At 43.8% G+C, this 23,752-nt stretch overlaps 1 protein-coding gene and 1 long non-coding RNA gene across 6 annotated transcripts in view; one reads left to right on the top strand and one right to left on the bottom strand.

The window, feature by feature from the left end:
* LOC130290765 (protein Shroom4-like) overlaps window positions 1-23,752 on the top strand; it is a 739,734-nt gene that overhangs the window by 533,370 nt on the left and 182,612 nt on the right. For all 5 annotated transcript variants that reach the window (XM_056538830.1, XM_056538829.1, XM_056538826.1 and 2 more), the window contains one exon: window positions 1,105-1,297. In XM_056538830.1, coding sequence (XP_056394805.1) covers window positions 1,105-1,297 — 193 coding nt within the window. The remainder of the gene's footprint in view (window positions 1-1,104; window positions 1,298-23,752) is intronic.
* LOC130290766 (uncharacterized) overlaps window positions 22,560-23,752 on the bottom strand; it is a 74,432-nt gene continuing 73,239 nt past the window's right edge. Inside the window, exon 3 of the long non-coding RNA XR_008847688.1 lies at window positions 22,560-23,673. This is a non-coding gene — a long non-coding RNA (uncharacterized LOC130290766). The remainder of the gene's footprint in view (window positions 23,674-23,752) is intronic.

Genomic DNA, 23,752 nt, shown 5'->3' with positions numbered 1-23,752 from the left:
TAAGGGATTAGAGGGAACCTGTCTCCATGAAAATTCTGTATAGAAGCTAAGGAGATTGCTCATTCTGGGCTTAGGAGTCCAGTGGAAGGACTCAACCAGTGATTGACATCTCTTCATCTTTACAAAGAAAGACGTCAATCACCGATAAGGACCACCTTTTGGACTCCTAAACCCAGAATGAACAGAAATTTAAATTTACATAGTACAAGTTATACTGAATTATTTCCTGCAACACTATGGAAGGAATTACATTTTTGAGTATATGAGAGAATCGTATGAGGATCCCACACCTCTTGATAAATCCAGGTACTTCTTAAACTGCTAGTGTATCAGTCTTTGTAATCTAGCCATGTCATCTTTAACAAAAAAAACACCCTCTCTATGCCAAATCCCATGGCACAGCTTGGCAAAAATAGCACTTTTGTGCAAACACAAGATTTGAGCAAAACTTTTGTGAGATTACCATAACACTGTGGCTAGCTTTTTGTGAACTGGTATTTCCTGTTTGAGTTTTCTTCTTTTGCCTACAAATACCATAATTCCATTTCCCTCCCTCCCACACATCAGCCACCCCACCCATTGAAAAATACATGAGCTGCATCCATTCAAAAGACCTGTTCTTTTCAATCAGGGTGCCTACAGCTGTTGCATTAGTTGTAGATTGAGCTCTCTCCCACCAAGCGATCACTCCATTGAAGCAGGCAGGCTCCCTGTCGTCAGCTTACTAGTGAGTCAGGTCTCAGACGCATTGCAACCTGGGAAAAATCTGAGACAACAGTCATTTTGTATGCTGTTAAAAATAAATATTGGCGTGAAAATCACAGAAGCATTGTGAGAAAACCGTCACACACAGGTACAGACACTATATTATGAACTATACTAACTTTACAGCCCCTGTAGCATAGTCAAATAAAAAAAAATCCTGGAATACCCGTTTAATACATGCTCCCCAATATATTATTCTGCTCAGAACCTCCTGCTCTGTGACATGATGCTAGAAGATTAGAGGGCTTAATCAATGTTACAGGTTAACTTTAAAGAAGCACTACAGACAAAATATTTTGAGTATTTTTTAAGTTTATTATAATTATATTTCTTCTAAAGGTATGATGAATTCCAGCCAATCTCTTCTACACCTTTGTGTGAAACTATAAGTCCTAGTACCTGTGCTACTTACCAAAATGCATCATCAGCCAAAATCAGTATTAACAGAATGAAAGAAATGGCTGAGGTCCAGGAGAAAGATGGATATGTGACAGAAGGAGAGGATGAAGAGAATGAATTAACTGTTAAGAAGGTAAGTAATGATCTTTTGTACATCTCTGTGATCACCAATTACTAATGTTGAAATAAATCTGTACCATAGTAAGGTATGAGGACAACACCAGGATACACCTTTCTGTAATTATTGGTGAAGATTTCCAAACTTTTATTTCAAGACTGCTATGTGTTTGTCCTGCTCCAGGCCATTAAAGGGGTACTCCGCCCCTAGACATCTTATCCCCTATCCAAATCACGGGGGTCCTCAGCAGCGGGACCGTGGCGATCTGACATCTTATCACCTATCCTTTGGATAGGGGATAAGAGATCTAGGGGCAGAGTACACCTTTAATCAGCAAGGTCCTAGAATCGGACCAAAATGTGTTGCAAAAAATTTTTTTATAAAAAAAATAACAGAGCATCTATTTACATAACATAGTTTCCCTATAATCAGTGCAGGGACTGAAATGTAGCAATGCAGCACATTTTGCAGAAGTCTGTAAAATTCTATTTACTAGTTATTTAAACCTTCCACTATCTTAGTCCACCAGAAATGGAGCCATTTAATGGGTTGTCCTAGAGTTAAATAAATTAGTACTGTTTAACATGAAATGCATGAAAAAAATCTACAATAAAGAAAACACAGTTTGCAGTAATCTATTACCTGCAAACTATATTTGATGAAGGGAAAGGACAGATACCTAACCAGGGGCTCTTTAACCAGTCACAGCTGTCAGCTGAGTGCCACTGTATTTAGCAATAAGCGCATCATAAGGACACGCTTATAGTTATTTGCAGTGCTGCTGAAGGGCACTTAAACTGTTGTGCACAACTGTCCCCCCTTTGCCAGGACAATTAAAGGGGTACTACGTCACGATACTCCGGCCCCGTAGTCGTCACGCTGCATACTGGGAGCCTCCAGCGCTGCGGAGAGCTTGCAAAGGTGGGTGCTGAATGACAGATTGCGGGGGTTCCAAGCGATCAGACATCTTATCCCCTATCCTTTGGATAGGGGATAAGATGTATTAGGGCTGTAGTACCCCTTTAAATTGTCTGCAAAAAAACAGGACAGTTGGCAACTATAAGGCCACTGAATGTTCCCGTCCAGTGGTACCCAGCGTTATATTTTTTGTTGACATATAAGTAACATGAGTAGCAAATTTTGTTAAAATATTTCCAGCCATTTTGGCATGTATAAACACATACACACATACTGGCCCAGATTTATCAAACTTTGTGTGAGAAAAGTGGAGAGATTTTCCCACAGCAACCAATCAGAGTTCAGCTAATGAGCTCTGGTAAAGTGAAAGCTGTGCTGTGATTGGTTGCTGTGGGAAAATCTCTCCACTTTTTCTCTCACATGGTTTGATAAATCGGGGCCAAATATTGTGTTTTGAGATAGATGATAGATGATATATATACAGTGGGGATCAAAAGTTTGGGCACCCCAGGTAAAGATTTGCATTAATGTGCATAAAGAAGTCAAGGAAAGAGGGAAAAATCTTCAAAAGGCATCAAATTACAGATTAGACATTCTTATAATATGTCAACAAAAGTTAGATTCTATTTCCATCATTTACACTTTCAAAATAACAGAAAACAAAAAAATTGTGTCTGCAAAAGTTTGGGCACCTTGCAGAGTTAAAGGGGTACTCCGGTGAAAAAAAATTTTCTTTTAAATAAACCGGTGGCAGAAAGTTAAACATATTTGTAAATTACTTCTATTAAAAAATCTTAACCCTTCCAGTACTTATTAGCTGCTGAATGCTACAGAGGAAATTCCTTTCTTTTTGGAACACTGATGACATCACGAGCACAGTGCTCTGTGCTGACATCTCTGTCCATTTTAGCAACCATGCATAGCAGATGTATGCTAAGGGCAGCATGGTGGCTCAGTGGTTAGCACTGCTGCATTGCAGTACTGGGGACTTGGGTTCAAATCCCACTGACAACAATAAATAAAGTGTTATTATTATTATAATAACGTCAGCAGAGAGAACTGTGCTCGTGATGTCATCAGAGAGCATTCCAAAAAGAAAATAATTTCCTCCGTAGTATTCAGCAGCTAATAAGTACAGGAAGGATTAAGATTTTTTTAATAGAAGTAATTTACAAATATGTTTAACTTTCTGCCACCAGTTGATTTAAAAGAAAAAAGGTATTCACCGGAGTACCCCTTTAATATCTTGGCCGGCTATTTTTGTAGCCAGCCAAGAGTTTTTCAATCCTTTGGATAGGGGTATAAGACGTCCAGGGGCGGAGTACTCCTTTAATTACATTCCGAACAGAGGATATTGACATCTGAAAATGTTTTGCTATCTTCTTATAGCCTTCTCCAGCTTTGCGAGCGTCAACTATTTTCAGTTTCAGATTTCTAGACAACTGCTTAGAAGAACCCATGGTGCTGATTAGAGATGAACGAACTTTTCAAAAATTCGATTCATCCGATTCGACGAATTTTCCCGAATAGTTTCGATCCGAATTTATTTGTGGCGAATCAATGTTAAAAAAGGCTATTTCTAGCCTACATACAGCCTCTATAGGGGTATAGAACACTTTGCTGTGTCCTAAAACGCATATGGAGTGCGCTGGGGTAGTGAAATAATACTGTTATTCAGAATAGCATGCAGATTACCGGCATCACTCTTAGAATCACTGCCGCACAGCAGCACAATGACAGAGCCTGGTGGTGGCATCAGTGTCAGGAGACCATATAGTGACTGAATGACATAGCGTGGACATAGTGTGGCAAGAGGAGACCATTTAGTGGCTGAATGGCACAGCGTGGAGTTGGCTGATGCACTAGTACACTACACACCAGGGCTTCACAATCCCCCCCCCCCCCCAAAAAAAAAAAAAAACAACACAATATATGACATTTTTTACATAGATTTCTCATTGGTAGCACCCGCTATCCAAAAATTTGAAATTTCCAGACCCAGGCCCCACCTCTGCGGCATCAGTAACCCACATATTGCCTGTAGGACACAGACTGGAGTTGGCTGATGCACCAGTACACACCAGGGCTTCACAATCCCCCCTCCAAAATCAACACAATGAGACATTTTTGTCAAAGATTTCTCATTGGTAGCACCCGCTATCCAAAAATTTGAAATTTCCAGAACCAGGCCCCACCCCTGTGGCATCAGTAACCCATATATTGCCTGCATGACAAAGCCTGGAGTTGGCTGATGCAAGAGTACACACCAGGGCTTCACAATCCCCCCCAAAAAAACCAACACAATATATGAAATTTTTGTCAAAGATTTCTCATTGGTAGCACCCGCTATCCAAAAATTTGAAATTTCAAGACCCAGGCCCCACCTCTGCGGCATCAGGAACCCATATATTGCCTGAAGGACACAGCCTGGAGTTGGCTGATGCACCAGTACACACCCGGGCTTCACAATCCCCTCCAAAAAACATCAACATTTTAGAAATTTTTCAAAGAAATACCTTTGTGTAAGAACAAGCACATATCCAACAGTTCACAAGACTCTATAATGCAGGACGGTGGACCACCCAAAGACATTCTTCTCAAAAATAATAAACCACACAATGTTTGAAATATTTTTACAAAAACTAATTCAATATGTGTGTAAGCGCATCTGTCTCCAAAAGATCAGATCACCAAAGGACTTTTTTCGCCCAAAATGATGAAGCAGAGTTTATCCCCGACCGTATTTTTTTTTATTTTTTATTTTCATTAAAAAATCACACGCAACAAGCGTTCCGTTGTGTAACGATTAGCATTCTGGAAAATTCAATTTTATTACTGATAAAATTATCAGTAAATTAAAAAAAAAAACATTACCCAAGAGTGTTTAATTACCCCATACATTGCACCAGGAGCAGTCAAGAGTAGGCCTCAGCAGTACCCAAGAGGCTTTAATAACCCCCTACCTTTGCACGATCAATTGTGAGATCGAGCAATACCAGGTGTGTTATGCCCTCTGATTTCCGGGGCCGCAGGCGCGCTCCACTGAATGGATTAGCGTGTCTCTATCTTTCATCGACCGGTGATGGTAACCCGCTAACTCCCGGAAAGGTAAGCTGCCGCAAAGCAGGTGGTCTCCCCCGGGAACGTTTGGCTCCAGAATTTCCACTACTGCCACACCACGCTGACTGCCAACCGTGCTACCGCCTTGCTGACTCAAGGGCCACCTGCAACTCTCTTCTCCCGATGATGAACCCCCTTCTCCTGAAATCGAGCAATAACAAATGTGTTATGCCCTCAGATGTCCGGGGCCGCAGGCGCGCTCCACTGAACGGATTAGGGTGTGTCCATCTTTTTTTGTAGCACTCGCAATCCAAAAATGTTACATTCCCAGACCCAGGCCCTACCTCTGCGGTATCAGGAACCCATTTATTGCCTGAAGGACAAAGCATGGAGTTGGCTGATGCACCAGTACACACAGGGCTTCACAATCCGCCCCAAAATCAACAAAATTGTATAATTTTTTTTTTTAATTTACAACTTTGTGTAAGCACAAGCGCATATCCAACATTTCAGAAGACTATAAGGCAGGACGGTGGACCACCCAAAGACTTTCTTCTCAAAAATAATGAACCACACAATTGTTGAATAAAAAAAAAAATTTGAAATTCCTAGACAAAGGCCCCACCTCAGCTGCATCAGTAACCCATAGATTGCCTGAAAGACACAGCCTGGAGTTGGCTGATGCACGAGTACACACCCGGGCTTCACAATCAACCAAGAAAAAAGGCAAATTTTTTTGAAATTGTCTGACAAAATACCTTTTTGTTAAAACAAGCGCATATACAGCAGTTCAGAAGACTCTATAATGCAGGACGGTGGACCACCCTAAGACATTCTTCTATAATATAATAAACCACACAATATGTTAAATTTTTTTAAATCATTGAAATTCCAAGACCAAGGCCCCACCTTTGCTGCATCAGTAACCCATATATTTCCTAATAGACACAGACTGGAGTTGACTGATGCATGAGTACACACTACACACCCGTCACCCGGGCTTCACGATCTACCCCAAAAACACGCAATTTTTTTTCGAAATTGTCTTACAAAATACCTTTTTGTTAAAACAAGCGCATATGCAGCAGTTCAGAAGATTCTATAATGCAGGACGGTGGACCACCCAAAGAGATTCTTCTATAATATAATAAACCACACAATGGGGGAAATTTACTAATCTAGTCTATTCTGGGTATGTTTATAGACGAGCGTATGTGGTAGTCTCCTGTCTATTTTGCTCCTAATTTATCAAAGGTCTCACAGCCCTTGATAAATTCTGTGCTCAGACTTCAGGGTCTACAGCTTAAACTGCATTTAGACCTGCTCCAACATGGTCTGACATTTCAGCGTATTTTGGGCAGATGCGACTTGTCGCACAAAAGTCGCACTTGATAAATTCAGCACCAATGCATTTTCCAATGCATTTTCGTCTAAAATAGACTTGCATGCATCATGGACTAAAAATCCTCTACAGCAAAAGTCGCAGAAAAGTCGCACATATTTAGACTGCGACTTTCTGTGCGACAAATTTAGACAGGAAAAACCAGTCTAAATCCTTTGATAAATCTCCCCCAATATGTTCAATTTTTTTTAAATTCCAAGACCAAGGCCCCACCTCTGCTGCATCAGTAACCCATATATTGCCTAACGGACACAGACTGGAGTTGACTGATGCACAAGTACACACTACACACCCGTCACTCGGGCTTCACAATCCACCCCAAAAAAACGCAAAATTTTATCGAAATTGTCGGACAAAATACCTTTTTTTTTTAAAAAAACAAGCACATATACAGCAGTTCAGATAATGCAGGATGGTGGACCACATTCTTCTCAAAAGTAATAAACCACACAATGTTTGAAATTTGGTTAAAAAAATTATTACATGTGTGTAAGTGTATCTGTCTCCAAAAAAATCAGATGGCAAAAGGATTCTATTCACCAAAAATGATAAAGCAGAGTTAATCCCTCTCCATCTATTCTTTTTTTCATAAAAAAATCACACGCAACAAGCGTTCCGTTGTGTAACGGTTAGCATTCTGCAAAATTACATTTTATTACTGATAAAATTACCAGTAAATTTAACAATAACACTACCCAAGAGTGTTTAATTACCCCATACATTGCACCAGGAGCAGTCAGGAGTAGGCCTCAGCAGTACCCAAGAGGCTTTAATAACCCCTTACCATGCCCGATCAATTGCGAGATCGAGCAATAACAGGTGTGTTATGGCCTCAGATATCCTGGGCCGCACTAGCGCTCCACTGAACGGATTAGCGTCTCTCTATCTTTCAAGGACGGGTGCGTGTTGCACGCAGAAACCAGTTCATGATAGGGATCTGTGATTGCAATTATTTAATTTTAAAACGAGGAATTGCCTGTAAGTGAGGGTCATATGCTGGCATTTATTAAGTCCCTGCCCTTTGTACACACCGCCCGTCGCTATAAGCGATTGGATTAGTTAGTGAGTTGGTTAGTGAGGTCCGACCCAGGCGGGGTAGGAGAAGGCCCTGGCAGAGCGCTGAGAATTTAACGATCATTGTTGAAATTTGCATTAAGCATGTATTTAGCTACTGCTAAACATCCAAAAATTTAAGGCCCAAGGCCAGAGGCACCAGGGAAGCAAGTAGTTCCTGAAAGACACAAAATGAGTCTGCAGCATGCATTTGCAGTACCCAAGAGGTTTTCATAACCCCTTACATTTAAAGATCAATTTTTACATTAAGCATGTATTTAGCTACTGCTAAACTTCAAAAAATTATAGGCCCAAAGCCAGAAGCTTCAATTTTCCCCATATTAGGAGCATAGTTGTCCCCCAGAGTAGGCAGCATAGATGTCACCCAGATTAGGCAGCATAGATGTCCCCCAGATAAGAAGCATACTTGTCCCCCAGATTAGGCAGCATAGATGTCCCCCAGATTAGGCAGCATATTTGTCCCCCAATCAGCGCGGGCCGGTCAGAGCCAATCAAAGGGCCGTATGTGTCAAGCGGGCCGTACAATACCCAGGTCTTCCCCAGAGAGTTACATAACCAACCACAATAGAGAAAATTATGTTGTAGGAGCATGGTCAATCTACTCAGACCCATCTGTCATTGGTGGCTGGAAATCCTGGCTGATCCATCCCTGATTCATCTTGACAAACGTCAGTCTCTCCACATTTTAAGTGGACAAACGAGTTCGCCTTGGGGTGACTATGGCCCCGGCCGCACTAAACACCCGCTCTGATGGCACACTACTGGCCGGGCAGGACAGCTTTTCCAGGGCAAACTCTGCTAGTTGCGGCCATAAATCTAGTTTGGCTGACGGTTGTTGGCAGGGTCATTTCGAGGTAAGCCATCACCTGCTGGTTCAGGTCCTGCTCCATGTCCACCTGCTGCTGATGAGTAGCTTCACTATGCGGCTGAAGGAAGCTACTCATCAGCGACTCTAGACTCCGGCTGCTGCTGATTGAGCCGGTACTGCTCCTGCCACCCCTCCCCTCCTCAGCAGCCGTGGCAGTGAAAGGTGAGCGCAGAGGACGCCCCGAGTCAGACCTGCGAGTGGATGGACCATGTGGCCGACTACGTAGAAGCTACTTGAAGTAGGTCAGTTTGTCCTCCCTCTCAGTGGGTGTAAAAAAGGCCCCCATTCTGGGCCGGTAGCGAGGGTCTAATAAGGTGGAGATCCAGAAGTCATTGCGCTGACGAATTTTGACAATTCGGGGGTCACTACGCAAGCAACTCAGCATGCATCGTGCCATTTGTGACAGTGACTCACTGGGACTACCTGCCTCCATCTCCACTGCATACTGCCACGGTGTGTCTGGGTCCTCTGTCTCGCCTCCCTCGTAATAACCCTCCAGCTCCTCTGGCTGCTCCTCCCCTCCTGTCCAATGACCAGAAACACTGGCCATCTCATCCATCGTAAACTGTGCTCTGCTCTGCCCCTCATCATCCTCCTCCAGTTCATCCCCCACAGGACTCATGTAGCCTTCTGATGTAGGCGCAACATCTCCATTGCCGTGACCAGCCATGTTTTCAATAATTTTTTGGAGTAAACGTAGGAGTGGAATTACGTCGTTCATGGCGTAATTCGAGCGACTAACAAAAAATGTGGCTGTCTCAAAGGGCCTCAGCAAACGGCAGGTGTCACGTATGAGCTGCCACTCGTTCACATTGAAGTTACACAGGGGAGTACTCCTATCTGCTTGTATCATCAAAAAATCCGTGATGGCTTTTCTTTGTTCGTATAGTCTGTCCAACATATGGAGGGTGGAATTCCAACGTGTGGCAACGTCACAAATGAGATTATGTTGTGGGATACCGTTCTGATGCTGCAGCTCAAGCAAAGTGTGCTTGGCGGTGTACGAGTGGCTGAAGTGCATGCACAGTTTCCTTGCCATTGTCAGGACGTCTTGCAAATGGGGTGAAGACTTGATGAACTTCTTGACAACCAGATTCAACAGGTGTGCCATGCAGGGCGAATGGTTCACACTTCCTTGTCGCAGCGCGGCCACAATGTTCTTCCCATTGTCGGTCACCATTGTTCCCATTTCCAGATTTCGCGGAGTAAGCCATACTCGGATATCTTCCCTAATGAACTTCAGCAGTTCCTCCCCTGTGTGACTCCGTTCGCCAAGGCAAACCATGTGAAGGACGGCTTGACACCGCTGTGCCCTACACACGTGGTATGATGAAGGGCCACCGAGATTTTGATGTGCAGTGGAGGCCGAGGACACGGGGGAGGAGGAGGCACACACTGTAAAAGGACCAACAGCCTGGGAGCGAGAGCGTGGAGGAGGAAGCGGTGTGACCTGTCCAAGTTGCTGCTGTGGATGTGCAGGAACAACATTTACCCAGTGGGCCGTAAAAGACATGTATTATCCCTGCCCGTAGTTACAGCTCCACACGTCGGCGCTGCCGTGCACTTTTGAACACACCGACAGGCTCAAGGACTGGCTCACCTTCTTTTGTACAAACTTATGGCTGGTACTGCCTTCTTTGCAAAGAAATGACGGCTTGGGACTCTCCACCTCGGCTCGGCACAAGCCATCAATTCCCTGAAAGCTGCAGAGTCCACCAGTTGGAAAGGGAGGGACTGCAACACCAGCAACTTGGACAGGAGCACATTCAACTTCTGCGCCGTTGGATGAGTGGGCGCATACTGTTGTCTCTTGGACATGGCTTCGCCGATCAATTGTTGGCGGAATGGCTGACTACGAGCGGAGGAAGCAAGAGCGCAAGAAGGATGGTTTGACACAATGCTCCCTTCGGCTGAGGTGGTGGAGCCTTGGCTGGATGACAGAGGGAGAGGATGGCCACTGGGTGATGCGGCAGGCTGGACCACTACCTCGGAGCCACGGTTATCCCAGGCCGCTTTATGGTGGCGAATCATGTGTTGACGCAGGGCCGTGGTGCCGAGATTGGGACCCTGGCCACGCTTCACTTTCTGCTCACATGTGACTACGCTAAGGTCCTCCGGATTCTTTATGAAGAACAACCACACCGCAGAGTAGCTGATTTTCCCACCCGTAGTTCGCACTATTTCACTGCTATTGGCGCCGTCTCCAGGAACCCCTGTTCCACTACCTCCCTGAATGGTAGCTTGCCGCGAAGCAGGTGGTCTCCCCCTGGCACGTTTGGCTCCTGAATTTCCACTACTGCCACCACCACGCTGATTGCCAACCGTGCTACCGCCTTGCTGCCTCATAGACAAAGAGCAAATCTCTTCTCCTGATGATGATGAAGCCCCGGCTTCTGCACCCGGCTCCCAATTGCGATCGGCTTCATCGTCATCATCATCATCATCAAAAGATATGTGCACGTCACTGATGTCCTCCTCGTGTTCCACAACAGTGTCTGCCTCAGGACCCAGAGCAATTGAAACATCGCCTCCCACGTCACTCTACGCATCACTACTTAGCCGCCTTGCGGAGCAAGGGACGCATGTCTCCTCACATTCTTGGCTGTCCATTAGATGCTGACTGTCCTCTATTACATCGTTCTCGCTAAATCGTGGAGCTGAACCCAAAGCATGAGATACTTCTTTGGGAGAGGGAACAGCATAGGACAAAGGCAATGGGATTACAGGGACTGCTCCCGGGCCATGCCAACTGAGGGTTGTGTCTGAGGAACCCACCGACTCTTGACTGGGGTTGTCAGATGTCGCTTGTGATGATGGGGATGAGTGTGCAAACCAATTGACGAGGAGAGATGGGTCGACGACACGACCGTAGGGTGTTAACGGGAGCTCAGGCCTATTCCTGCGACTCCTGCTGCCACTCGCCCCAAGTCTGCTGCCAACTCTGCCTGACGTATGTAGGCCTCTGCCCCTTCTCTGTGCACGTCGTGGCACTTCCCTGCCTGACATACTTAATGCGTTTATGAGGGTATAGAACAGCAGCAGGCAATTACTTACGGCTGTCTTTTCAAAGTATATAGGCCCTAGACAGAATAACAGTTACTAAATAGTACACTCCTTTGTTGTATGTATGCCCTTTGCAATGATGAGCGCACTGTTAAGCGTATTTATACGCAGAAAAAAACTATTTTTTTGTTGTATACACCAGCCAGTGTATACTAATGTGTGGAATAGCACTGAATTTAGCACCGAGACAGAAATACAGGTACTAAATAGTACACTTCTTGGTTGTATGTATGCCCTTTGCAATGATGAGTGCACTGTTAAGCGTATTTTTTCGCAGGAAAACCTTTTATTTTCTTTAATACACCGGCAGGTATATAACGTGTAGTATAACACTTAATTTAGCACAGAGACAGAAAAAAAGGTAGTATAGGGTACGCTATTTGCTTTTATTTAGGCCCTTTGCAACGATAAGGCCACTGTTCAGCGTATTTTTACTCAGGAAATTTTTTTTTACTTTAACCTCTTAAGGACCCAGGACGTACAGGGAAGTCCCCACACCCTGGGCTTTAAGGACCCAGGACGTCCCAGTACGTCCTGGCGTTTTCCGGTCCCTGCCGCGTGCTGGGCAGAGATCTGAAGCGGATGCCTGCTGAAATGCTTCAGCAGACATCCAGGGCAAACGCCGAGGGGGGCCATGTAGGGAAATCGCCCTTGCGATTTGCGGCGATACCGGGCTGATCGGGTCTCTGGGACCCGACCGCCCGGTAATTTTGCATGATCCCGGCTGTCATAGAAAGCCAGGACCATGCTAAAGTATAGCAGCGAGGTGGAAAGCGACATGCATTGCTGTTTTGGGACCCTGTATACTACAACTCCCAGCATGCTCAGACAGACCATGGCGTCTGGGCATGCTGGGAGTTGCAGTTTTGCAACTTCTGGAGGTCCACAGTTTTGGGACCACTTTGCCCTTCCAAATCTTGCAAAACTACACATCCTCAGCATGCCCTTACTGTCCAGGCATGCTGGGAGTTGTAGTTCTGTAACATCTGGACCTTCAGATGTTGCAGAACTACAACTCCCAGCATGCCTGGACAGTTTTGGCATACTGGGAGTTGTAGTTTTGCAACATCTGGAAGGGCACAGATTGGAAACCACCGTATTAGTGGTCTGCAAACTGTAGTCCTCCAGATGTTGCCGAACTACTACTCCCAGCATGCCTGAGAATGTTTGGAAGTTGTGGTTTTGCAACAACTGGAGGCACACTGGTTGGGAAACATTGTCTGTTTCCTAACTCAGTGTGTCCCAACCCGTGTGCCTCCAGCTGTTGCAAAACTATAACTACCAGCATGCACTGATAAACTGTGCATGCTGGGAGTTGTAGTTTTGCAACAGCTGGAGGTCCCCCCCCCTGTGAATGTACAGGGTACATTCACATGGGCAGGGGGCTTACAGTGAGTATCAGGCTGCAAGTTTGCGATGCAGCAAATTTTGCGTGGCAGCTCAAACTCACAGCGGGAAACTCGCTGTAACCCCCCTGCCCGTGTGACTGTACCCTAAAAACTTTAGAAAGAGAGGAGAAAAAGGGAACAAAAGACCAGCGCACCCTGTGCCGTTACCTCGTGGGGACAAGAGAAAATGGGGGTGGGAAGTTGCTCACCTTGTTGTGTCGCGCTGGTGAGCAACTTCCCACCCCCACCGTTGTGTGCTTGGTATCGAAATGATGCGATCCGCGGCAGCCTGTATCCTTCAGTTTCTCGAGATAGTCGAGGTGGTTTTGTCAGGATGCGCGTTCTGTGCCCATGGCAGAGGTCACAGAATCGAAAATCTGTGACCTGAGGAAGAGGGGCGACCCCTCGAAACGCGTTGTCCTTTATGAAGCAATAAAGACTGAACTCTTTACCACACCTGTAGTCTTTCACCTTATTGACCACCTGGACGGATCCTGCGAGCGCCAGAGGAGTATCTGATTTTCGATTCTGTGACCTCTGCCATGGGCACAGAACGCGCATCTGTACCCTAAAAACACTACAGTACACTAACATAAAATAAAAAGTAAAAAACACTACATATACACATTACCCTACACAGCCCCCCCCCCCCCCCAATAAAAATGAAAAACGTCTGGCACGCCACTCTTTCCAAAACGGAGCCTCCAGCTGTTGCAAAACAACAACTCCCAGTATTGCCGGACAGCCGTTGACTGTCCAAGCATGCTGGGAGTATTGCAACAGCTGGAGGCACCCTGTTTGGGAATCACTGGCGTAGAATACCCCTATGTCCACCCCTATGCAAATCCCTAAATCAGGCCTCAAATGCGCATGGCGCTCTCACTTCGGAGCCCTGTCGTATTTCAAGGCAACAGTTTAGGGTCACATATGGGGTATCGCCGTACTCGGGAGAAATTGCCTAACAAATTTTGGGGGTCTTTTTCTCCTTTCACCACTTATGAAAAGGTGAAGTTGGGGTCTACACCAGCATGTTAGTGTAAAAAAATAAATTTTTTACACTAACATGCTGGTGTTGCCCTATACTTTTCATTTTGACAAGAGGTAAAGGAGAAAAAAGCCCCCCAAAATTTGTAATGCAATTTCTCCCGACTGCGAAGATACCGCATATGTGGGCGTAAAATGCTCTGGGGGCGCACAACAAGGCCCAGAAGGGAGAATGCGCCATGTACATTTGAGGTGATTTGCACAGGGGTGGCTGATTGTTACAGCGGTTTTGACAAACGCAAAAAAAAACACATGTGACCCCATTTCGGAAACTACACCCCTCACGGAATGTAATGAGGGGTGCAGTGAGAATTTACACCCGACAGGTGACAGATCTTTGGAACAGTGGGCTGTGCAAATTAAAAATGTTTTCAGCCCACTGTTCCAAAGATCTGACAGACACCAGTGGGGGGTAAATGCTCACTGTACCCATTGTTATGTTCCTCAAGGGGTCTAGTTTCCAAAATGGTATGCCATTTGGGGGTTATTTTGCTGTCCTGGCACCATATGGGCTGCCTAAATGCGACATGCCCCCCGAGCAAAATTTGCTCTCAAAAAGCCAAATATGACTCCTTCTCTTCTGAGCATTGTAGTTCGCGCGTAGTGTACTTCAGGTCAACTTATGGGGTACCTCCATACTCAGAAGAGATGGGGTTACAAATTTTGGGGGGTATTTTCTGCTATTAACCCTTGCAAAAATGTGAAATTTGGGGGGGGAAACACACCTTTTAGTGAATTTTTTTTTTTTTACGTATGCAAAAGTCGTGAAACCCCTGTGGGGTATTAAGGCTCATTTTATTTCTTGTTACGTTCCTCAAGGGGTCTAGTTTCTAAAATGGTATGCAATGTGTTTTTTTTGCTGTCCTGGCACCATAGGGGCTTCCTAAATGCGACATGCCCCAGAGCAAAATGTGCTCTCAAAAAGCCAAATATGACTCCTTCTCTTCTGAGCATTGTAGTTCGCCCGTAGTACACTTCAGGTCAACTTATGGTGTACCTTCATACTCAGAAGAGATGGGGGGTTACAATTTTTGGGGGGTATTTTTTGCTATTAACCCTTGCAAAAATGTGAAATTTGGGGGGAAACACACATTTTAGGGAAATTTTATTTTTTTACATATTCAAAAGTCGTGAAACACCTATGGGGTATTAAGGCTCACTTTATTCCTTGTTACGTACCTCAAGGGGTCTAGTTTCCAAAATGGTATGCCGTGTTTTTTTTTTTTTTTGCTGTTCTGGCACCATAGGGGCTTCCCCCCAAAAACCATTTCAGAAAAACATACTCTCCAAAATCCCCATGTCGCTCCTTCGCTTCTGAGCCCTCTACTGCGCCCACCGAACACTTTACATAGACATATGAGGTATGTGCTTACTCAAGAGAAATTGGGCTACAAATATGAAGTATAAATTTTCTCCTTTCACTCATTGTAAAAATTCAAAAATTGGGTCTACAAGAACATGCGAGTGTAAAAAATGGAGATTGTGAATTTTCTCCTTCACTTTGCTGCCATTCCTGTGAAACACTTAAAGGGTTAAAACGCTGACTGAATGTCATTTTGAATACTTTGAGGGGTGCAGTTTTTATAATGGGGTCATTTGTGTATTTCTAATATGAAGACCCTTCAAATCCACTTCAAACCTGAACTGGTCCCTGAAAAATTGTGAGTTTCGAAATCTTGTGAAAAATTGGAAAATTGCTGCTGAACATTGAAGCCCTCTGGTGTCTTCCAAAAGTAAAAACAAGTAAATTTTACGATGCAAACATAAAGTGGACATATTGTATATGTGAATAAAAAAAAATTATTTGGAATATCCATTTTCCTTACAAGCAGAGAGCTTCAAAGTTAGAAAAATGCAACATTTTCAAATTTTTCATCAAATTTTGGGATTTTTCACCAAGAAAGGATGCAAGATACCACAAAATGTTACCACTATGTTAAAGTAGAATATGTCACGAAAAAACAATCTCTGAATCAGAATGATAACTAAAAGCATTCCAGAGTTATTAATGTTTAAAGTGACAGTGGTCAGATGTGCAAAAAATGGCCGGGTCCTAAGGTGTAAAATGGCAGGGTCCTAAAGGGGTTAAAGGGTACCTGTCATCAAATAAACTTTTGATATATTTTAGATTAATGAATGTTGAATAACTTTCCAATAGCATGTCAATGAAAAATATGCTTCTTTCTATTGTATTTTTCCCGATCAGTCCTGTCAGCAAGCATTTCTGACTCATGCTGGAGTCCTAAACACTCAGAGCTGCCAGCCTACTTTGTTCACAGCCAAACAGGCTGTGAACAAAGCAGGCTGGCAGCTCTGAGTGTTCTCCTTTGTGAACAAAGCAGACTGGCAGCTCATAGTGTTTAGGACTCCAGCATGAGTCTGAAATGCTTGCTGCCAGGACTGGTAGGGAGACCCCCTAGTGGTCATTTCTTCAAAGTGGTAAATTAAATAGAAAGAAGCATATTTTTTAATAACATGCAATTGTAAAGTTATTCTGCATACATTAATCTATAATATATCAAAAGTTTTTTTGATGAGAGGTACCCTTTAATACACCGGCAGGTGTATAACGTGTGGTATAACACTGAATTTAGCACAGAGACAGAAAAAAAGGTAGTATATGGTACGCTATTTGCTTGTATTTAGGCCCTTTGCAATGATAAGGCCACTGTTAACCCCTTGGGAACGGAGCCCATTATGACCCTAAGGATGGGAGCATTTTTTGCAAATCTGACCACTGTCACTTTAAGCATTAATAACTCTGGGAAGCTTTTACTTATAAATTTTATTCCGAGATTGTTTTTTCGTGACATATTCTACTTTATGTTAGTGGTAAATTTTCGTTGATACTTGCATCCTTTCTTGGTGAAAAATTCAAAAATTTCATGAAAAATTTGAAAATTTTGCATTTTTCTAACTTTGAAGCTCTCTGCTTATAAGGAATATGGATATTCCAAATAAATTATATATTGATTCACAAATACAATATGTCTACTTTGATGTTTTCCAAAAGTAAAAACTCATCAATTTTATGATGCAAACATAGACATATTGTATATGTGAATCAATATATAATTTATTTGGAATATCCATATTCCTTATAAACAGAGGGCTTCAAAGTTCAGCCGCAATTTTCCAATTTTTCGCAAAATTTTCAAAATCAGAATTTTTTCAGGGACCAGTTCAGGTTTGAAGTGGATTTGAAGGGTCTTCTGGTTAGAAATATCCCATAAATGACCCCATTATAAAAACTGCACCCCTCAAAGTATTCAAAATGACATTCAGTAAGTGTGCTAACCCTTTAGGTGTTTCACAGGAATAGCAGCAAAGTGAAGGAGAAAATTCAAAATCTTCATTTTTTACACTCGCATGTTCTTGTAGACCCAGTTTTTGAATTTTTACAAGGGGTAAAAGGAAAAAAATCCTCTCAAAATTTGTAACCCAATTTTTTTCGAGTAAGAAAATACCTCATATGTGTATGTCAAGTGTTCGGCGGGTGCACTAGAGGGCTCAGAAGCGAAGGAGCAACAATGGGATTTAGGAGAGTGAGTTTTTCTGAAATGGTTTTTGGAGGGCATGTCCTATTTAGGAAGCCCCTATGGTGCCAGGACAGCAAAACCCCCCACATCTCACACTATTATGGAAACGACACCCCTCAAGAAATGTAACAAGGGATACGATGAGCCTTAACACCCCACAGGTGTTTGACAACTTTTTGTTAAAGTCGGATGTGTAAATGAAAAAAAAAATTTCCACTAAATGCTGGTTTTTCCCCAAATTTTACTTTTTTTTAAAAGGGTAATAGGAGAAAATGCCCCACAAAATTTGTAACCCCATTTCTTCTGAGTATGGAAATACCCCATGTTTGGACGTAAAGTGCACTGCGAGCGAACTACAATGCTCAGAAGAGAAGGCCATTGAGCTTTTAGAGAGATCATTTGTTTGGAATGGAAGTCGGGGGCCATGTGCATTTACAAAGCCCCCCGTGGTGCCAGAACAGTGGACTCCCCCACATGTGACCCCATTTTGGAAACTACACCCCTCACGGAATGTAATAAGGGGTACAGTGAGCATTTACACCCTACTGGCGTTTGACAGATCTTTGGAACAGTGGGCTGTGCAAACAAAAAAATTACATTTTTCATTTTCACGGATCACTGTTCCAAAAATCTGTCAGACACTTGTGGGGCATAAATGCTCACTATACCCCTTATTACATTACATGAGGGGTGTAGTTTCCAAAACGGGATCACATGTGGGTATTTATTTTTTTGGGTTTATGTCAGAACCACTGTAAAATCAGCCAACCCTGTGCAAATCACCAATTTCGGCCTCAAATGTACATAGTGCGCTCGCACTCCTGAGCCTTGTTGTGCACCCGCAGAGCATTTTACGCCTATATATGGAGTATTTCCGTACTCAGGAGAAAATGCGTTACAAATTTTTTTTTTTTTTTTTCTTTTTACCTCTTGTGAAAATAAAGTAAAGGGCAACACCAGTTTTTTTTTTTACACTAACAGGCTGGTGTAGACCCCAACTTTTCCTTTTCATAAGGGGTAAAAGGAGAAAAAGCCCCAAAATTAGTAGTGCAATTTCTCCCGAGTACGGAGATACCCCATATGTGGCACTAAACTGTTTCCTTGAAATACGACAGGGCTCCGAAGTGAGAGAGCGCCATGCGCATTTGAGGACTAAATTAGGGATTGCATAGGGGTGGACATTGGTAATCACTGGCATAGAATACCCCTAACAGGGTGCCTCCAGCTGTTGCTAAACTCCCAGCATGCCTGGACAGTCAGTGGCTGTCCGGAAATGCTGGGAGTTGTTGTTTTGCAACAGCTGGATGCTCCGTTTTGGAAACACTGCCGTACAATAAGTTTTTCATTTTTATTGGGGGGGGGGGGGGGGGGGGACAGTGTAAGGGGTGTATATGTAGTGTTTTACTCTTCACTAGGTGTTAGTGTAGTGTAGTGTAGTGTTTTTAGGGTACAGTCACACTGGCGGGTTACGTTGAGTTTCCCGCTAGGAATTTGCGCTGCGGCGAAAAATTTGCCGCAGCTCATACTTGAAGCAGGAAACTGCTATAAACCCGCCCGTGTGAATGTACCCTGTACGTTCACATGGGGAGGGGGGGGGGGCGCAAATCTCCAGCTGTTTCAAAACTACAACTCCCAGCATGTACTGACAGACCGTGCATGCTGGGAGTTGTACTTTTGCAACAGCTGGATGCACACTGGTTGGAAAACCTTCAGTTAGGTTCTGTTACCTAACTCAGTATTTTCCAACAAGTGTGCCTGCAGCTGTTGCAAAACTACAACTCCCAGCATGCACGGTCTGTCAGTACATGCTGGGAGTTGTAGTTTTGCAACAGCTGGAGACACACTGGTTGGAAAACCTTCAGTTAGGTTCTGTTACCTAACTCAGTATTTTCCAACCAGTGTGCCTCCAGCTGTTGCAAAACTACAATTCCCAGCACGTACTGATCACAGAAGGACATTCTGGGAGATATAGTTATGCAACAGCTGGAGGTACGCAACTACAACTCCCAGCATGCCGAGACAGCTGTTTTCTGTGTGGGCATGCTGGAATTTGTAGTTTTGCAACATCTGGAGTGCTACAATTTAGAGACCAATGAACAGTGATCTCCAAACTGTGGACCTCCATATGTTGCAAAACTACAACTCCCAGCATGCCCAGACAGCAAACATCTGTGTGGGCATGCTAGAAGTTGTAGTTTTGCAAGATCTAGAGGGCAGTATAGAGATCAATGTGCAGTGGTCTCTAAACTGTAGACCTCCAGCTGTTGCAAAACTACAAATTCCAGCATGCCCACACAGCAAACAGCTGTCTGGGCATGCTGGGAGTTGTAGTTTTGCAACATCTTAAGGGCTACAGTCTAGAGACCACTATAGTGGTCTCAGACTGTAGCCCTCTAGATGTTGCTAGGCTACTACTCACCAGCTTCCGTCGCATCCAGGGAGCCGTCCTCTTCTGCCGCACGCCGCCCGCAAATCTCCGTCGCCGCCCGCCGTCGCTCCGCAGCCTCCAGAGGGGTAAGTGAACTCCGGCGCCGCTCCTCTTCGTTTTCCCCGTTCTGCCCCGCCTATTGTGGGTGGGGAGGACGGGGAAAATGAAAGGAAACCCCCCTCCGCCCCAGATCTGCTATTGGTGGTCGCGTCTAGACCACCAATAGCAGGGATAGGAGGAGTGGCACCCGTGCCACCTCACTCCTATCGCTTTAGGGGGATCGTGGGTGTCTTAGACACCCGCGATCCCCCTTCTATTCCGGGTCACCATAGACCCGGAATCGGCGCAAATCGCAAGTGTGAATTCACTTGCGATTTGCGCCGATCGCCGACATGGGGGGGTCTAATGACCCCCCTGGGCATTTGCACGGGGTGCCTGCTGATAGATCAGCAGTTACCCCGGCCCGGTCCCCACCCGGCGCGCGGCGGGGACCGAAATTCCCACGGGCGTATGGATACGCCCTTCGTCCCCAACAGGTTAAGCGTATTTTTACTCAGGAAAATTTTTTTTTTCTTTAATACACCGGCAGGTGTATAACGTGTGGTATAACACTGAATTTAGCACAGAGACAGAGTAACAGGTGAAAAATGGTAAAAAAAAAGGCACTAAAGTCAACACTAATAGGACTTATTTCTGAACAGCAGCAGGACCCAACAGTGCAGCACCACCCAAAAAAAACATCCAGGGATTAAACCCAAAATTGCACTCTGTCACACAATTCTGAGCAACAGAAGATTTGTGGAGAAAAAAAAAAACTCAACAGAGCTGAAAAATTAGGAGATGAGATGCTTCAGAAAGTCCAGGCCGCTTGGAGATCTGTATGAGGCAGCTGACAGCTATCTGCCCCTCTCTGCTGCAATGCTCAATAACGTGAATAGGAGGTTTAGCTATCAATGATCCTTCTCAGAGTAACAGCACAGAACTCTGCACTCCTGCCTTTCCCTAATGCTGATGTGACTAGCAGTTGCAGTGTAACGCTGTGGTATGAGACAGACAGACAGACAGACAGACAGACAGACAGACAGACACACACACACACACACACACACACACACACACACACACACACACACACACACACACACACACACACACACACACACACACAGTCCCGTCCTCTCCATCTGAGTGCATAGATGAAATGCAGTGAGGCAAGATGGCCACTGATTATATAGGGGCTGTGACATCACAGGGGTCAGTGAACACTGATAGGCTGCATCTCACATGTGGTGTTTCCCGCCCTCCCATAATCCCCTGCCCCATGTACTCACATGTGGATCCGCCATCTTAGCTCTACAATAGCCTGGAACGCTGTAAAATGGAGTTTAATGTAGCAATTTGTGCGATAGAATCGCGACGATATTCGTATTCGTTGCGAATCAAATTTTTCATGAAATTCGTAACTAATTCGGGTTCGTCAAGTTCGATTCGCTCATCTTTAGTGCTGATTGTTGGGGCAAGGTCAGATGAGTCTGGGCATTTAAAACCTTTGAGATTGACATCATCTGGTCTTCCCAGATGATGATTGTGAACAATCCATGATACTGGCAGGTCTCAGCTTTGCAAAGGGGGCAGTGCATTCTATAAATTCTGCAGTCTGCCCAAACTTTTGCAGACGCCATTTTTTTGTTTTCTGTTATTTTGAAAGTGTAAATTATGGAAATAAAATCTAACTTTTGTTGACATATTATAAGAACGTCTAATCTGTAATTTGATGCCTTTTGGAGATGTTTCCATCTTTTCTTGGCTTCTTTATGCACATTATATATACACACACACACACACACACGTTAGTGCAGCATTCAGACTATACAGTGTGCAGGAAAGCTGGGCTCACTTCTTTACTACTCTGCAATTTTGGCTGCACTTATTACAAAAGATTACAGCTGAATGAGAAGGCGTTGTATACTTATGAAGAAGCACTTGAGCCATAACTACTGATAAAACAAATTATTTTATTAATACTCTTTAAAATCACAAATATAACTACTGAATAGTGTCATTTTACAAGATCAATGATTGTAAACCGATAACCAATCCGAAAAGAAGGTGGTAAGACAGGTACAGTTAATGTAACAGTGCTAATGCATGGCATGTAAACAATGAGAGCTACAGCAGCAGTAAAAGGGGTATATAACCTCTACTAATGTGATGTCCATCTGCCCACACAGGATAGCTGGAATAGACACCAACAGTGCATAAAAGTAATGGCACTCACAGTGCTGGTTCTCACTTACCCATTATAGAGTCCTGTCACCACCGCCCCAACGTACGTTTCGTCAGCCTGGACTTTCTCAAGGAAAGCGATCTAAGTCCATGTTACTCTCCCTTAAATACTCAGCCAAATGGCGTTATTGCGCGCCGATTTGCCTGCTACGGCGCATGCACCAGGCCGTGACCCGGATGGAAATCACCGCTCCCCGCCGCGTCACAGCCACATAGTATTCGGACATGCGCATTTGGCCCCCTGACGCCCGGAGAGACAGTGCCAGGAATCGGGCCCGGCGCATGCGCACCAGACGAAATCGGCGCTGGCAGCTACAACATCAGGTAAAATGTATGAAAAGGCCCTAAACTCTTTCACCAACTAGGATCCATATAGGTCTACTGCTGCAAGTCTTTGTTAACATGTTTATAAGCATAGAACCCATATATATTATAGCAACAGTGTATATTGCACATGACAATAGTTAATGACACATTTACATATATACAAAAAATTACCATACTTCATATCTAAAAAAAAATTATATGAAAAAGTTATCCAATATCCATAAAATATTGGGTCAAAATAGTGCAAAATATGAGATAAATTGGATAACCAATCATAAGGGCGTGTATTCACTTATGCATGCATGCGTGTATACACGCATAAATGTGCCCACATGCAGAAGTGTATTGTGGTAATCTCTCAATAACCCAACCATATGTGTTGGAAGGGTGTATAAATCCAAAAGAGATATGTAATCTCAACAAAAAGGGGGTAGTGTGACCCCTAAATAACTGAAAATGTGTAGAAAAATTAATCTAGCGTGACGACCATGATAAGGACCACCATAAGGGTGGATGACTAATAGGGACAGGGACCTACCCTGTTCTAAATTTAGGACCCCAATGTGACAATCCAAAAATGTGGAAAAATTTCAAAATGTAAAAAAAATTATTAAAATAGTGTGTGCTGAAGACATATAAATTGGCAATATAATTTATTACAGTTAATGTAAAAATATAATGATGAAAAATATATAAAGTGCAAAGTGCTGAAGTGATTGACCCATAATGCATCCAAATGTCACCATACAATATACATAGTGTAAACCTCAGTGTCAAGATAGTGGATGCTGATCAATTATAATATCATGTAGGGGGTATGTATCCCATTGGCCAACTGTCAAATCAAAAACTAAATATCATAAATTATTCTAGAGACATTACAATACGTATCATGTAATGAGATCCATGTAGAAAGAGAGAGTAGGCTTCACTGGAATGTCTCTGGTTGCTGCTGTCAAATACGCAAATAGATAAAATACCGAACAGTTAAAACCTTCAAAAAGAAAAAGATAGCATTAAAATCAAGGCAAGCGGTACAATGAAATAATAGATTTTATAAGAAAGGTGAGAAA

This window comes from Hyla sarda, chromosome 9, assembly GCF_029499605.1.
Source record: "Hyla sarda isolate aHylSar1 chromosome 9, aHylSar1.hap1, whole genome shotgun sequence".
NCBI classification, from domain to species: domain Eukaryota; kingdom Metazoa; phylum Chordata; class Amphibia; order Anura; family Hylidae; genus Hyla; species Hyla sarda.
The sequence above is the reverse complement of the archived record's forward strand: the minus strand, read 5'-3'. Positions and strand labels throughout refer to the sequence as shown.